The sequence below is a fragment of the Panthera onca genome, chromosome C1, assembly GCF_046562875.1.
Source record: "Panthera onca isolate mPanOnc1 chromosome C1, mPanOnc1 haplotype 2, whole genome shotgun sequence".
Lineage (NCBI taxonomy): Eukaryota > Metazoa > Chordata > Mammalia > Carnivora > Felidae > Panthera > Panthera onca.
The window spans coordinates 149120215-149136249 of NC_138346.1; the positions used below are offsets into that span (position 1 = coordinate 149120215).

The 16035-nt window shown below is 35.4% G+C and overlaps 1 protein-coding gene across 3 annotated transcripts in view; it reads left to right on the forward strand.

The window, feature by feature from the left end:
• Nucleotides 1-16035, forward strand: part of COL24A1 (collagen type XXIV alpha 1 chain) — a 409345-nt gene that overhangs the window by 147362 nt on the left and 245948 nt on the right. For all 3 annotated transcript variants that reach the window (XM_078451730.2, XM_078451731.2, XM_078451732.2), the window contains one exon: nucleotides 5211-5264. In XM_078451730.2, the coding sequence (XP_078307856.1) occupies nucleotides 5211-5264 (54 nt within the window). The remainder of the gene's footprint in view (nucleotides 1-5210; nucleotides 5265-16035) is intronic.

Genomic DNA, 16035 nt, shown 5'->3' on the forward strand with positions numbered 1-16035 from the left:
CTTAGCAAAAAGAAAGCATTCTTCTTTCTTTATAGCTCCAGCAAATATTCTAAGGTAGATTCCAGCCAATCTCACTTGGAGTACATGATCATCTTTAAATCAATCACAGTACTCATGGGGATGGAATACTGTAATTGGAAAGATTTGGGCTATTTACTTACCCCTGGAAACTGGGATGGGGACCAGAAGCACATGGACTGCAAATTGGGGAAGAGTATTTTCCTAAAGAGACGGTGAGCAGATAAAAAAGAAGATGCCCTCTACATGTTACATCTTTGATGCCCAGTATCTACATGTACCATTGCACCCACTTATACAGTTTTCAAAATGCCTCTAGTAACATAGTACAGTCACCCACACAGTTGAAAATATACTCTCCATTCTCCAAAGGAAGATAAGCTAATATATTGATCAAGTATTGCTTACAGCTCCAAGGCCAGGTTTTTGGAGTAAAGTGCATTCTTTAACCTGAGGCCTAAATATAGGTGTGAGTGTCAAATAATCAGATTAATTTTAGAAAGAAACAAAGTAGCCACAATATTCATTCCACTTGGAGACACGAAAGAACAGGAAACAAAATAGAGTGGCCCAGGACTATAGCTGTGCATTTGGAACAAAAGTAGGAAATTAATATATACCAGTTCCTCATAACAATATAAATCAGCTTTTAAATCACCTAACTTCCCACCCCTTGCCACAAACTTACACACACTGAAAAAGGGAGAATCTGACATAAAGAGTCTCCAGAATATACATTCTATGATACCAAGGAATATTTTTGTTCTCTAGTATATGTTCAATGCCAAGAACAATGGCTGATACATAGTAACATGTTGAATGAATAAATTGATATTCTTTAATTAATAAAGACACTCATAATAATTCTACATGAATCACATATAGAAATGGAGTACCCTAAAATGATACTTATCCAAAGGTAAGTCATGTTATTCATAGTCCTAGTCATGTTATTACCTCCAAAACAATTTGAAATCTGAGCTTACCTGATTTTTATCTGGGGACAAGTTTTCTAAGGGTCTTCAAATAATTGCAGAGTGTTGTCTACCAAAGGGCAGTGATTATCTAAAAATACCCAGTATCAATTAACTTTTTGCTTTACAGTTTTATTGAGGTGTAATTGACATATAGCAAACTATATTTATTTAAATTGTACAATTTGATAATTTCTGACATATGTATAACTCATGAAACCATCACCGCAATCAAAATAGTGAACACATCCATCAAAACCCAAAATTTCTTTGTTCACCTTTGTGACTTCCTTTCTGTTTCTCATGATCCTCCCTTCCCTGACCTGCTTTTTGTCACCATAGGTTATCCAAACCTAAGGATCAAACAATGATCGAAATTGTTTATCTTAAAATTGTAAGTTTGGTATGGTTTTGTGTGGATTTCAGTAAAATAAAAATGGACTTTGCAATTGACTTTGTAGGTTCTTTTAAGAGTGACTTCAAACATACTGCTAATGTTTAAAGTCTTATTTAAAAAGTCATTCAGAGAGTATATAAGGAATTCCTTGTGTTATAAGGAATTTTCATTGTCTTTGTTTCTGGATTTTCTCTGCTGAGTTTTTAGCATGCTACATATATATGGAATTCAGCTGTGCTATATTTACTACTCAAAAATATAGAATGGCTAAAGCGAAAATATATGAATAGCAGTAATCATTTGCAAAGATTTTCAATGATATCATAATGAAAAAAGACTGTTTTTCACAGTATTTTAACTCTAAAACAGCAAAAGAGAGTGAAAGAAAGCCATATACCTAGATGAATTTCTTATTTTGCCTTTATTTTTCCAGAAGTGCATATTTTCTGTTTGTGGTTTTCCCAGAAGACAGAACAGTTCCTCAATCTGCAGTTACATGCTGCCCTGTGCTAAAGTTTAGTTTCTATAGTTTACTGGGAAAGTGAATTTATTACTTCTGCCCTGTCAAATATTTTTTTTGGCATTAACTTTTGCATGGATTATTCTCACTCAGCAAAGGCCATTTTAATCCTTTTTTTTTATTACTTTTTTACTTGGACTCACCATATTACTGACATGACATGTACATCCACAAATGTTAAAGAATAAAACCTTATGATTGTTTTTTGGATCCATGTCTCAAATGAAATGCTCCCCTACAGAACCTCTCTCCCTCTGGCTGCATTCTTTCTTGCTTGCATATGCAAAATTGCAATCCTATCCATAGAAGCTATGATAGTTGGGTTTTGGGGAGGGTAGTTTTTTGTTTGTTTTTAAACAAAAAATAACTTTGAAATTGCAAAATTAAAAATATAAGTATTCAAACAATTCATTGTTAATTTAGTCATTAATTTAAGCTATTGACTTTTTATTGAATATACAGTACGCTGACAGCAGACTAGGCTTTGAGTAACTTTGCCCTTTAGGAATCCATAACTTATGTGTTGCCCTATCTTTAATGATTTATTAATTGCATCTTGTTTTAATATGACTGTTTTTCTAAGAATGTATTCATTTCTACTTTGTTCAGACTTATAAACTACTAAGAAGATAAATTTAAGTCAACTGTATTGTGTTATTGTATATTTAAAGCACAATGGGTATAAAAATCAATGAAAATTTGAAAATTTTATGAGAGTTAAGTGCCCTAAGTGATGCTATTGTCTATAACAAGAGTATTTTAAAGCTACTTTATAAAATATCAGGAAAGTATAAACTTCTCAAAACATATACTTTATTTTCAACCAGTTATTATAATTGAATATGCTATATTACTTTCAAAACAATCCAAAATCTGAACTTCACTGATTTGATCTGGGGACAAGTTCAATGAATAAATTATATTTTCTCTCTAGAGTTCTTCAAATCATTACAGACTGTTTCCTGCCAAAACACAATTACCTTTTATGTTGTTGTTACAGCTTTATTGAGGTATATTTGACATAAGTAAGCTGCATATATTTAAATTGCATGATTTAATCACATTTTTTGTGTGTATGTATAACACAAAATCATCACCAAGATCAAGATAGCCAACATATCTGTCAAACTCAACAATTTCCTTATTTACATTTTGTAATCCCTCTCTCTGACCTTCCTGCCCCTACCCTTTCTAGGCTACCAGTGATCCGCTTTTTGTCACTATAGATAAATTTGCATTTTTCTAAAGTTTTTGTATAAATGAACTCATATAGTGTATACTTTCTTTTGGTCTGGCTTCTTTTACTTAGTATAACACGTTGGAGTTACATCCAGGTTGCCACATCCAGGTTGTTTCATTTTCTGATATACCATAATTAACTTACCCTTTGGATTTATTTATTCGTGGATTGTTTATCCATTTACCATTTTTAACTGGGAAGACTGTATATTTCAGTAGAAAACAGAGACTTCATAACTCTTATCAAATAAATACTGAAGTGCTCACTATATGCCATAGATCATGATGTACTTAACTATATTAGGACACTCTAGCTTCTAAACTTCTAACTACTGCCAAAATAAGAATGACCATATTTTACCCTTATGATTTCCCAGGATACTAATTGAATCTGCTAGTACTTTAATTCCCAGGTTTTGCTGTAAAAAATGCATGCGAATTTGTCTCCAGCCTTTAGTGATTAGAGAGTAATAAAACATTGGTTTTACTGGAGAGAATGCTGAGTCACTCTTCTCAGTACAGTAAACAGATGTGAGAAGTCTGAAAATAGAGGACATGTTTTCACTTATTATTTTTAAAGCCAATTCAGTTTCTGCTTTTTGATAAAAATTGATTAGACTATTTCTATTAAGAAAGTATACAAAATTGATATACAAAAATTGGCGATGTTTCTGTACACTAATAATGAGCTATGAGAAAGAGAAAATTAAGAAAACAATCCCATTTATAGTTACATCAAACACAACCACAAGCCTTTCTCTCCTCCCAAAAGTTAGCAGTTCTTTTTTCTTTTATGGTTTATCACTCAAGTATGCATCTTTTAAAACTATAGTTTAAGCTTATTTTATGGCTATGTCTTTCAGCTTACAAGCTCTCTTTTCATTTCCCTTTTCCCCCTTACAATTTAGCTGTTGAAGATCCCTAGTCATGTGACCTGGGTAGTCACATAGAGAGGCCTGACCATATTCAGTTTTGCTTATTTATTTTTGGTGGGACTACAGGTGATACTGTGTTCTTTCATCAGAAAGTACATAATGTCTAGTTATCTCTTTGTTTTAATGATGTTAGTACCAGTTGATGACTCAAATGCCCAGATGTATTAAATCATTAGAAGATTGCAAAATACAGATATTTTTGCTGTATCATTTCTTTTTTATTTGTTGGCTGAATAGATCCCCTTGTCTACTGTTTGGTTAGTAGTGGCACAGTATACATGGGAAAAGTAGAGTAAATGCTTGATTCTTCACCTTTCTTTACCAGTTTTCAAAATAATGAGTTGGCTTCCTTTAATCCTCTAAAAGAGGGCAGTTCTTTAATTGTTGTATCATTATGAACTTATGAATAGCAAAAATATTTGATATGTTTCAATCCATTGCAATTCTTATCCTTATTGAAGTTCGTATTATCCCATATCTGCCTAGTGGGATCCTCTTCAAGCTCCCTCAGAGCTCTTCACATAACTCTAGATTTGATACCTTTTATAGTCTTTTTGCTTCCTGGAATGAGAAGATGTTTCAGACTCGTCTGGAGGATGGACAGGAACTATGAATTATCCATAGGGATATTCTGAACCAGTGGTTGTAAGCCAGTGCCCAGGGGCCAGAAGTAGCCATCAGACATGTCTTTTTTTTTTCCCCAAAAGAAGCAAATCAGTCACTCAACAATGACAACAACAACAAAATAACTTTTTTTAGCACTTACTATGTGCCAGGTTGTCAAGAATATAATAGTTGCTGAGAATATAATAGTTCTTAAGACATAAAACTGCTTCAAGGAAGTTTACAGTCTGATGAGGAAAATAATAGAAGTCAAAACACTACATTAAGTGACCTTGCAGGACTCCAAGATGGCGTGAGAGTTCTTAGAAGGGACGTAACACTTTGTCAGTTCTGTATTCCAGTGTTAAACAACTGTGCAATAATTAACCTTTAATATTAACTTTTTGAGCAGTATAAATTACTTTAACTGGGCATGAAAGAATGGCAAAGGAAATTTTCAAATGCTTACTAGAATTACAGTAATGGCGATTGAGTAAACTCTCTATATTTTTTATGTTCCCTAGGGTTTTCCAGGAGATATTGGGATTCCTGGACAAAATGGCCCTGAAGGATCTAAGGTAAAAAAAAAACAAACACAACAAACATACATTCTTATTTTGGTTATATATATACACATATACATATATGTATATGTGTATATATATATGGTCATTCTTATTTTGGTTATATATATACACATATATACATATATATATGTGTGTGTGTGTGTGTGTATATATATATATATATATATATATATATATATATATATATGGAGAGACAAAGAGAAAGAGTGTTTTCTAATCTCAAATCTCAGTGAATGGGTAAAAGAAGACTTTAGGAATATCAGAACATGTCTGGATATTTTGAACTTTCTCGGCTGCGTTTAATAAACTGTACAACTTATTTCAAGGTAATCAGGAATTGTTTTCATGTTTGGTTGTTCTTTTGGTCCTCTATTCTATTGATCTGTATGTCTGTTTATGCAAGTACCATACTGTTTTGATTACCATAGCTTTGTAGTGTAGTTTGAAATCAGAGAATTTATTTTTTATTTATTTATTTATTTAAATCCAGGTTAGTTAACATATAGTGTAATAATGATTCCAGGAATATAATTTAATGATTCATCACTTACATATAACACCCAGAGCTCATCCCAACAAGTGCCCATCACCCATTTAGCCTAACACCCCTCCAGGAACCCTCAGTTTCCTCTCCGTATTTAAGAGTCTCTTGTGGTTTGCCTCCAACAGGGATGATTTGCCTCCAATGGGTATACTAAGTGAAATAAGTCAGTCAGAGAAAGACAGACACCATACAATTTCGCTCATATGTGGAACTTAAGAAAAAACAAAACTAGATGAACATAAGGGAAGGGAAGGGAAGGAAAAATAAGATAGAAAGGGAATCAGAGGGCTTAGTATCTCTAGCTTTGTTCTTCTTTCTCAAGACGGTTTGGATATTCACCATCTTTTGTGGTTCCATACAAATTATGGGATTCTTCCTTCTAGTTCTGTGAAATATGCCATTGGTATTTTGATAGGGATTGCAGTGAATCTGTGGGTTGCTTTGGATAGCATGGAAATTTTAACAATATTAAATCTTCCAATCCATGAGCAGAAAAACCTTTTCTATTATATGGGTTGTCTTTAATTTCTTTCAACAATGTCTTATGCTTTTCAGAGGACAGGCCATTCACTTCTTGGTTAAGTATATTTCTAGGTCTTTTATTCTTTTTGATGCTATTATAAATGGGAGTGTTTTCTTAATTTTTCTGATAGCTTGTCATTAGTTTATATAAATGCAATAGATTTCTGTACCTTAATTTTGTATCCTGCGACTTTATTGAATCCATTTATTAGTTCTAATAGATTTTTGGTAGCATCTGTAGGGTTTGCTGTATACAGTATCGAGTCATATTCAAATAGTGACAGTTTTACTTCTTCCTTCCCATTGTGGATACTTTTATTTCTTTTTCTTACCTGACTCTTCTGACCAGGATTTCTAGTACTGTTTTGAGTAAAAGTGGTATGAATGGGCATCCCTGCCTTATTCCTGATCTTAAAGGAAAATCTTGCAGCTTTTTACCATTGAGTATGATGTTAGCTATGGGTTTGTCATAAATGGCCTTTGTTATATTGGCCATTATATATATATATATATATATATATATATATATATATATATATTCCTTCTATACTCACTTTGTTGAGAGTTTTTATCAAAAGTAGATGCTGAATTTTGTTAAACGATTTTCTGCATCCATTGAGATGATCATATTATTTTTATTCTTTGTTTTGGTGACATAGTGTATTACATAATTGATTTATGGATGTTGACCATCCTTGCATTCCTTGAATAAATTCTACTGATCGTGGTGTATGATTCTTTTAATGTATTGTTGAATTCAGTTTGCTAATACTTTGTTGAGGATTTTTGCAATGCTATTCATCAGGTTTATTGGCCTATAAGTTTCTCTTTTGTGTTGTTTCTGTCTAGTTTTGGTATCAGAGTACTGCAGGCCTTGTAAAATGGATTTGGAAGTATTCCTTCCTCTTTATTTTTTTGGAATAATTTGAGAAGGATAGGTACTAACTTTTATTTAAATGTTTGGTCAAATTCACCTATGTAACCACTTAGTCCTAGACTTTTGTTAGTTGGGGAGTTTTTAAATTACTGATTTAATTTTATCACTTTTAATTCAGTCTATTAACATTTTTTTTTATTTCTTGGAAGGTTGTGTGTTCCTAGGAATATCTATTTCTTCTAAGTTTTCCGATTTGTTGGTGTATAATTGTGGTAGTCTCTTACGATTCTTCCTATTTTTGTATTGTCAGTTGTAACTTCTCCTCTTTTATTCTGATTTCATTTGGGCCCTCTCTCTCTCTCTTTTTATGATGAGTCTTACTAGAGATTTATCAATTTTTTTTTATCTTTTCAAAGAACCAGCTTTTAGTTTCATTGATCTTTTTATTGTTTTCTCTACTTCATTTATTTCCACTCTGATCTTTAATGTTTCTTTCCTTCTGTTAGCTTTGGACTTTCATTGTTTATTTTCTAGTTCTGTCAGGTATAAATGTAGATTGTTTATTTGGGATTTTTCCTGTTTCTTGTGGTAATCCTGTATTGCTATGGACTTCCCTCTCAGAACTGCTCTTGCTGTGCTCCATAGATTTTGGAGAGTTATTTCAAAGATTTCTGTTTTCATTTGTCTCAAGGTATTTTTTTATTTCCTCTTTGATTTATTTGTTGACCCATTGGAGGTCTAGTATCATGTTGTTTAGTCTCTATGTGTTTGTGTTTTTCTCATTTCCTTGTGATTGATTTCTAATTTCATGTTGTTATAGTCAGAAAAGAAGTTTGACATGATTTCAATCTTCTTGAATTTATGAAACCTATTTTATAGTCTAACAAGTGACCTGTCCTGGGGAATGTTCCACATGCACTTGAAAAGAATATGTAGTTCACATTTTTTAGATGAAATGTTCTGTATACATCTATTAAGTCCCTGTGATTTAATGTGTTTTTTAAGGCCAATGTTTCCTTATTAATTTTCTGTCTGAATGATATATCCATTGATGTAAGTGATATATTAAAGTTTCCTGCTATTATTGCATTACTATCAATTGCTCCCTTTTTGTCTGTTAATATTTGCTTTATAAATTCAGGTGCTACTATGTTGGGTGCATAAATATTTATGAATGTTATATACTCTTCTTGGATTGACCCTTTTATCACTATGTAATGCTATTCTTTTGTTACAGTCTTTGTTTTAATTTTTAAATTTTGTTAATGTTTATTTTTGAGAGAGAGAGAGAGAAAGCATGAGAGGGAGGGGGCCAGAAAGAGACAGACAGAAGTTCCAATACAGGTTCTGCACTGTGAGTGCAGAGCCCAATGCAGAGCTCAAACTCATGAATGATGAGATCATGACCTGAACTGAAATCAAGAGTTGGCCACTTAACCAACTGAGCCACCCAGGTACACCTACAGTCTTTGTTTTAAAGTCTGTTTTGTCTTATATAGGTATTACTATTCCAACTTTCTTTTCATTTGCATTTGCATTCCTTTTACTTTCAACCCATGTGCATCTTTAGACCTGAGGTGAATCTCTTATAGGCAGCACATAGATTGGTCTTGTTTATTTATCCATTCAACTGCTCTATGTCTTTTGATTGGAATATTTAGTCCATTTACATTGAAAATAATTATTGGTAGGTATGTATTTGTTGCCTATTGTTCATTGTTTTCTGGATGTTTTGTAGTTCTTCTCTGTTCCTTTCTCTTGCTCTCTTACCCTGTGTTTTTATGACTTTATTTAGTATTGTGCTTAGATTCCTTTCTTATTGTCTTTTGTATGTCTAGTATAGGATTTTGCTTTTTGGATAACATAAGGCTCACATTTAACATCATATACGTATACACATAATGGTTTATTTTAAGTTGACAGCAACTTAAATTTGGTCAAATTCTAAAAGTCTACATTTTTACTACCTCCCACATTTTATTTTATTTTTCTGACATCACATTTTACATCTCTTTTTATTGTGTGTCCCTTAACTATTATGGTTAGTTTTACTACTTTTGTCTTTTAACCTTCATAGTAGTTTTATAATAATCTACTACCTTGCTGTATATTGACCTTTACTAGTGAGATTTACACTTTCATATGTTTTCGTGCTATTAATTAATGCTCTTTCTTTTCAACTTAAAGAAGTACTTTTCATATTTCTTGTAAGGCTACTTTAGTAGTAATGAACTCCTTTGGCTTTTGCTTGTCTGGAAAACTCTTTATCTTTGCTTTGATTCTGAATGATAATCTTACTAGTAGAGTATTCTTGGTTGGTTTTTTGCCTTTCAGCAGTTTGGATATATTATGTCTCTGCCTTTTGGCTTGGAAAGTTTCTGCTGAAAAATCTGCTGATAGTCTTAGGGGAGTTTCCGTGTATATAACAAGCTGTTTCTCTCTTGCTGCTTTTGTAATTCTGTCAACTAGATGTGTAACAACGAGAGAAAAAGACCACTTCTAAAGAAATTAGGTTTGTTTTTAAATTTGTGATTTCCTAGCCTTCCAAGCTTTATTTGGAAACTTTAGGAATATTTAGACTAGTAAAAGGTTAAAGGAGCTAAAAGGGCCCAGCTCACATTTCTTCATAAGGCTGAAGTTCCAGGGAGCTTTCAGTCCTGCCAACAGCCTCATCTGTACAATATGAAAGAAGATAGAGAACATGGGAGGGGGATTTCCACATGGCTTTATTCTCCTCCTCCTTTCCCTAACTTGGTCAGTAGTAATTCAGTACTCAAACAAATAACCAATATGGAAGAGGGATAAAGATAGAGATAGTGTAAAGCATTTGATTTAATTGACTTGGTAAAGTGTACATGTATAGAGAGGAGAAATATTTGAGAAAATGAAAAACTTTGTATTAAATAGAAATTATTATTGTCTCAAGGTTAAAAACTGTATTTTTTAGTGTTGACACATGAATATGTGTTTTGGTAAAATGATCTAGGATAGATAAGAAATTTGAATCTCAAGTTTTATTATATTTGGTAGTGTGGATATAATTTTGACTATTCATAACTATTCACCAATAAAATATTTTTATGTAGCCATATATGAGGGAATTTTAAAAAGCCCTACTTTAATTTGCAAGCAACTAATTAAGCCTCTTGAGGACTTAATATTATAAACTGGAATACTACTCTTTAATTCATATTTAATTTAATAATTTAATAACTATGTCCAAAATATCCCATACTGACCATGATCTGTTTTTTTTTCCAATATATGAAATTTATTGTCAAATTGGTTTCCATACAACACCCAGTGCTCATCCCAAAAAGTGCCCTCCTCAATACCCATCCCCCACACTCCTCTCCCTCCCACCCCCCATCAACCCTCAGTTTGTTCTCAGTTTTTAACAGTCTCTTATGCTTTGGCTCTCTCCCACTCTAACCTCTTTTTTTTTTTTTTCCTTCCCCTCCCCCATGGGTTTCTGTTAAGTTTCTCAGGATCCAAATAAGAGTGAAACCATATGGTATCTGTCTTTCTCTGTATGGCTTATTTCACTTAGCATCACACTCTCCACTTCCATCCACATTGCGACAAAAGGCCATATTTCATTCTTTCTCATTGCCACATAGTATTCCATTGTGTATATAAACCACAATTTCTTTATCCATTCATCAGTTGATGGACATTTAGGCTCTTTCCATAATTTGGCTATTGTTGAGAGTGCTGCTATAAACATTGGGGTACAAGTGCCCCTATGCATCAGTACTCCTGTATCCCTTGGGTAAATTCCTAGCAGTGCTATTGCTGGGTCATAGGGTAGGTCTATTTTTAATTTTCTGAGGAACCTCCACACTGCTTTCCAGAGCGGCTGCACCAATTTGCATTCCCACCAACAGTGCAAGAGGGTTCCCGTTTCTCCACATCCTCTCCAGCATCTATAGTCTCCTGATTTCTTCATTTTGGCCACTCTGACTGGCGTGAGGTGATATCTGAGTGTGGTTTTGATTTGTATTTCCCTGATAAGGAGCGACGTTGAACATCTTTTCATGTGCCTGTTGGCCATCCGGATGTCTTCTTTAGAGAAGTGTCTATTCATGTTTTCTGCCCATTTCTTCACTGGGTTATTTGTTTTTCAGGTGTGGAGTTTGGTGAGCTCTTTATAGATTTTGGATACTAGCCCTTTGTCCGATATGTCATTTGCAAATATCTTTTCCCATTCCGTTGGTTGCCTTTTAGTTTTGTTCGTTGTTTCCTTTACTGTGCAGAAACTTTTTATCTTCATAAGGTCCCAGTAATTCACTTTTGCTTTTAATTCCCTTGCCTCTGGGGATGTGCCGAGTAAGAGATTGCTACGGCTGAGGTCAGAGAGGTCCTTTCCTGCTTTCTCCTCTAAGGTTTTGATGGTTTCCTGTCTCACATTCAGGTCCTTTATCCATTTTGAGTTTATTTTTGTGAATGGTGTGAGAAAGTGGTCTAGTTTCAACCTTCTGCATGTTGCTGTCCAGTTCTCCCAGCACCATTTGTTAAAGAGACTGTCTTTTTTCCATTGGATGTTCTTTCCTGCTTTGTCAAAGATGAGTTGGCCATACGTTTGTGGGTCTAGTTCTGGGGTTTCTATTCTATTCCATTGGTCTATGTGTCTGTTTTTGTGCCAATACCATGCTGTCTTGATGATGACAGCGTTGTAGTAGAGGCTAAAGTCTGGGATTGTGATGCCTCCTGCTTTGGTCTTCTTCAAAATTACTTTGGCTATTCGGGGCCTTTTGTGGTTCCATATGAATTTTAGGATTGCTTGTTCTAGTTTTGAGAAGAATGCTGGTGCAATTTTGATTGGGATTGCATTGAATGTGTAGATAGCTTTGGGTAGTATTGACATTTTGACAATATTTATTCTTCCAATCCATGAGCACGGAATGTTTTTCCATTTCTTTATATCTTCTTCAATTACCTGCATAAGCTTTCTATAGCTTTCAGCATACAGATCTTTTACATCTTTGGTTAGATTTATTCCTAGGTATTTTATGCTTCTTGGTGCAATTGTGAATGGGATCAGTTTCTTTATTTGTCTTTCTGTTGCTTCATTGTTAGTGTATAAGAATGCAACTGATTTCTGTACATTGATTTTGTATCCTGCAACTTTGCTGAATTCATGTATCAGTTCTAGCAGACTTTTGGTGGAGTCTATCGGATTTTCCATGTATAATATCATGTCATCTGCAAAAAGCGAAAGCTTGACTTCATCTTTGCCAATTTTGATGCCTTTGATTTCCTTTTGTTGTCTGATTGCTGATGCTAGAACTTCCAACACTATATTAAACAACAGCAGTGAGAGTGGGCATCCCTGTCGTGTTCCTGATCTCAGGGAGAAAGCTCTCAGTTTTTCCCCATTGAGGATGATGTTAGCTGTGGGCTTTTCATAAATGGCTTTTATGATCTTTAAGTATGTTCCTTCTATCCCGAATTTCTCAAGGGTTTTTATTAAGAAAGGGTGCTGGATTTTGTCAAAGGCCTTTTCTGCATCGATTGACAGGATCATATGGTTCTTCTCTTTTTTTTTATTAATGTGATGTATCACGTTGATCGATTTGCGAATGTTGAACCAGCCCTGCATCCCAGGAATGAATCCCACTTGATCATGGTGAATAATTCTTTTTATATGCTGTTGAATTCGATTTGCTAGTATCTTATTGAGAATTTTTGCATCCATATTCATCAGGGATATTGGCCTGTAGTTCTCTTTTTACTGGGTCTCTGTCTGGTTTAGGAACCAAAGTAATACTGGCTTCATAGAATGAGTCTGGAAGTTTTCCTTCCCTTTCTATTTCTTGGAATAGCTTGAGAAGGATAGGTATTATCTCTGCTTTAAACGTCTGGTAGAACTCCCCTGGGAAGCCATCCGGTCCTGGACTCTTATTTGTTGGGAGATTTTTGATAACCGATTCAACTTCTTCACTGGTTATGGGTCTGTTCAAGCTTTCTATTTCCTCCTGATTGAGTTTTGGAAGAGTGTGGGTGTTTAGGAATTTGTCCATTTCTTCCAGGTTGTCCAATTTGTTGGCATATAATTTTTCATAGTATTCCCTGATAATTGTTTGTATCTCTGAGGGATTGGTTGTAATAATTCCATATTCATTCATGATTTTATCTATTTGGGTCATCTCCCTTTTCTTTTTGAGAAGCCTGGCTAGAGATTTGTCAATTTTGTTTATTTTTTCAAAAAACCAACTCTTGGTTTCATTGATCTGCTCTACAGTTTTTTTAGATTCTATATTGTTTATTTCTGCCCTGATCTTTATTCTTTCTCTTCTTCTGCTGGGTTTAGGCTGCCTTTGCTGTTCTGCTTCTATTTCCTTTAGGTGTGCTGTTAGATTTTGTATTTGGGATTTTTCTTGTTTCTTGAGATAGGCCTGGATTGTAATGTATTTTCCTCTCAGGACTGCCTTCGCTGCGTCCCAAAGCATTTGGATTGTTGTATTTTCATTTTCGTTTGTTTCCATATATTTTTTAATTTCTTCTCTAATTGCCTGGTTGACCCACTCATTCGTTAGTAGGGTGTTCTTTAACCTCCATGCTTTTGGAGGTTTTCCAGACTTTCCTGTGGTTGATTTCAAGCTTCATAGCATTGTGGTCTGAAAGTATGCATGGTATAATTTCAATTCTTGTAAACTTATGAAGGGCTGTTTTGTGACCCAGTATATGATCTATCTTGGAGAATGTTCCATGTGCACTCGAGAAGAAAGTATATTCTGTTGCTTTGGGATGCAGAGTTCTAAATATATCTGTCAAGTCCATCTGATTCAATGTGTCATTCAGGGTCCTTGTTTCTTTAATGACCGTGTGTCTAGATGATCTATCCATTTCTGTAAGTGGAGTATTAAAGTCCCCTGCAATTACCACATTCTTATCAATAAGGTTGCTTATGTTTATGAGTAATTGTTTTATATATTTGGGGGCTCCGGTATTCGGTGCATAGACATTTATAATTGTTAGCTCTTCCTGATGGATAGACCCTGTAATTATTATATAATGCCCTTCTTCATCTCTTGTTACAGCCTTTAATTTAAAGTCTAGTTTGTCTGATATAAGTATGGCTACTCCAGCTTTCTTTTGGCTGCCAGTAGCATGATAAATAGTTCCCCATCCCCTCACTCTCAATCTAAAGGTGTCCTCAGGTCTAAAATGAGTCTCTTGTAGACAGCAAATAGATGGGTCTTGTTTTTTTTATCCATTCTGATACCCTATGTCTTTTGGTTGGTGCATTTAATCCATTTACATTCAGTGTTATTATAGAAAGATACGGGTTTAGAGTCATTGTGATGTCTGTATGTTTTATGCTTGTAGTGATGTCTCTGGTACTTTGTCTCACAGGATCCCCCTTAGGATCTCTTGTAGGGCTGGTTTAGTGGTGACAAATTCCTTTAGTTTTTGTTTGTTTGGGAAGACCTTTATCTCTCCTTCTATTCTAAATGACATACTTGCTGGATAAAGGATTCTCAGCTGCATATTTTTTCTGTTTAGCACACTGAAGATATCGTGCCAATCCTTTCTGGCCTGCCAAGTTTCAAAAGAGAGATCAGTCACAAGTCTTATAGGTCTCCCTTTATATGTGAGGGCACGTTTATCCCTTGCTGCTTTCAGAATTTTCTCTTTATCCTTGTATTTTGCCAGTTTGACTATGATATGTCGTGCAGAAGATCAATTCAAGTTACATCTGAAGGGAGTTCTCTGTGCCTCTTGGATTTCAATGCCTTTTTCCTTCCCCAGTTCAGGGAAGTTCTCAGCTATTATTTCTTCAAGTACCCCTTCAGCACCTTTCCCTCTCTCTTCCTCCTCTGGGATACCAATTATACGTATATTATTTCTTTTTAGTGTATCACTTAGTTCTCTAATTTTCCCCTCATACTCCTGGATTTTTTTATCTCTCTTTTTCTCAGCTTCCTCTTTTTCCATTACTTTATCTTCTAGTTCACCTAGTCTCTCCTCTGCCTCTTCAAGCCGAGCTGTCGTGGTTTCCATTTTGTTTTGCGTTTCGTTTAAAGCGTTTTTCAGCTCCTCGTGACTGTTCCTTAGTCCCTTGATCTCTGTAGCAAGGGATTCTCTGCTGTCCTCTATACTGTTTTCAAGCCCAGTGATTAATTTTTTGACTATTATTCTAAATTCACTTTCTGTTATATCATTTAAATCCTTTTTGATCAGTTCATTAGCTGTTGTTATTTCCTGGAGATTCTTCTGAGGGGAATTCTTCTGTTTGGTCATTTTGGATAGTCCCTGGAGTGGTGAGGACCTGCAGGGCACTTCCCCTGTGCTGTGGTGTATAACTGGAGTTGGTGGGCGGGGCCGCAGTCCGACCTGATGTCTGCCCTCAGCCCACTGCTGGGGCCACAGTCAGACTGGTGTGTGCCTTCTCTTCCCCTCTCCTAGGGGCGGGATTCACTGTGGGGTGGCGTGGCCCATCTGGGCTACTTGCACACTGCCAGGCTTGTGGTGCTGGGGATCTGGCGTATTAGCTGGGGTGGGTAGGCAAGGTGCACGGGAGCAGGAGGGGCAGGCTTAGCTCGCTTCTCCTTAGGTGATCCACTTCAGGAGGGGCCCTGTGGCAGTGGGAGGGAGTCAGATCCGCTGCCGGAGGTTTGGCTCTGCATAAGCACAGAGTTGGGTGCTTGCTCGGAGCGAGCGAGTTCCCTGGCAGGAACTGGTTCCCTTTGGGATTTTGGCTGGGGGATGGGCGAGGGAGATGGCGCTGGTGAGCACCTTTGTTCCCCACCAAACTGAGCTCTGTCGTCTGGGGGGCTCAGCAGCTCTCCCTCCCTTTGACCTCCGGCCTTCCC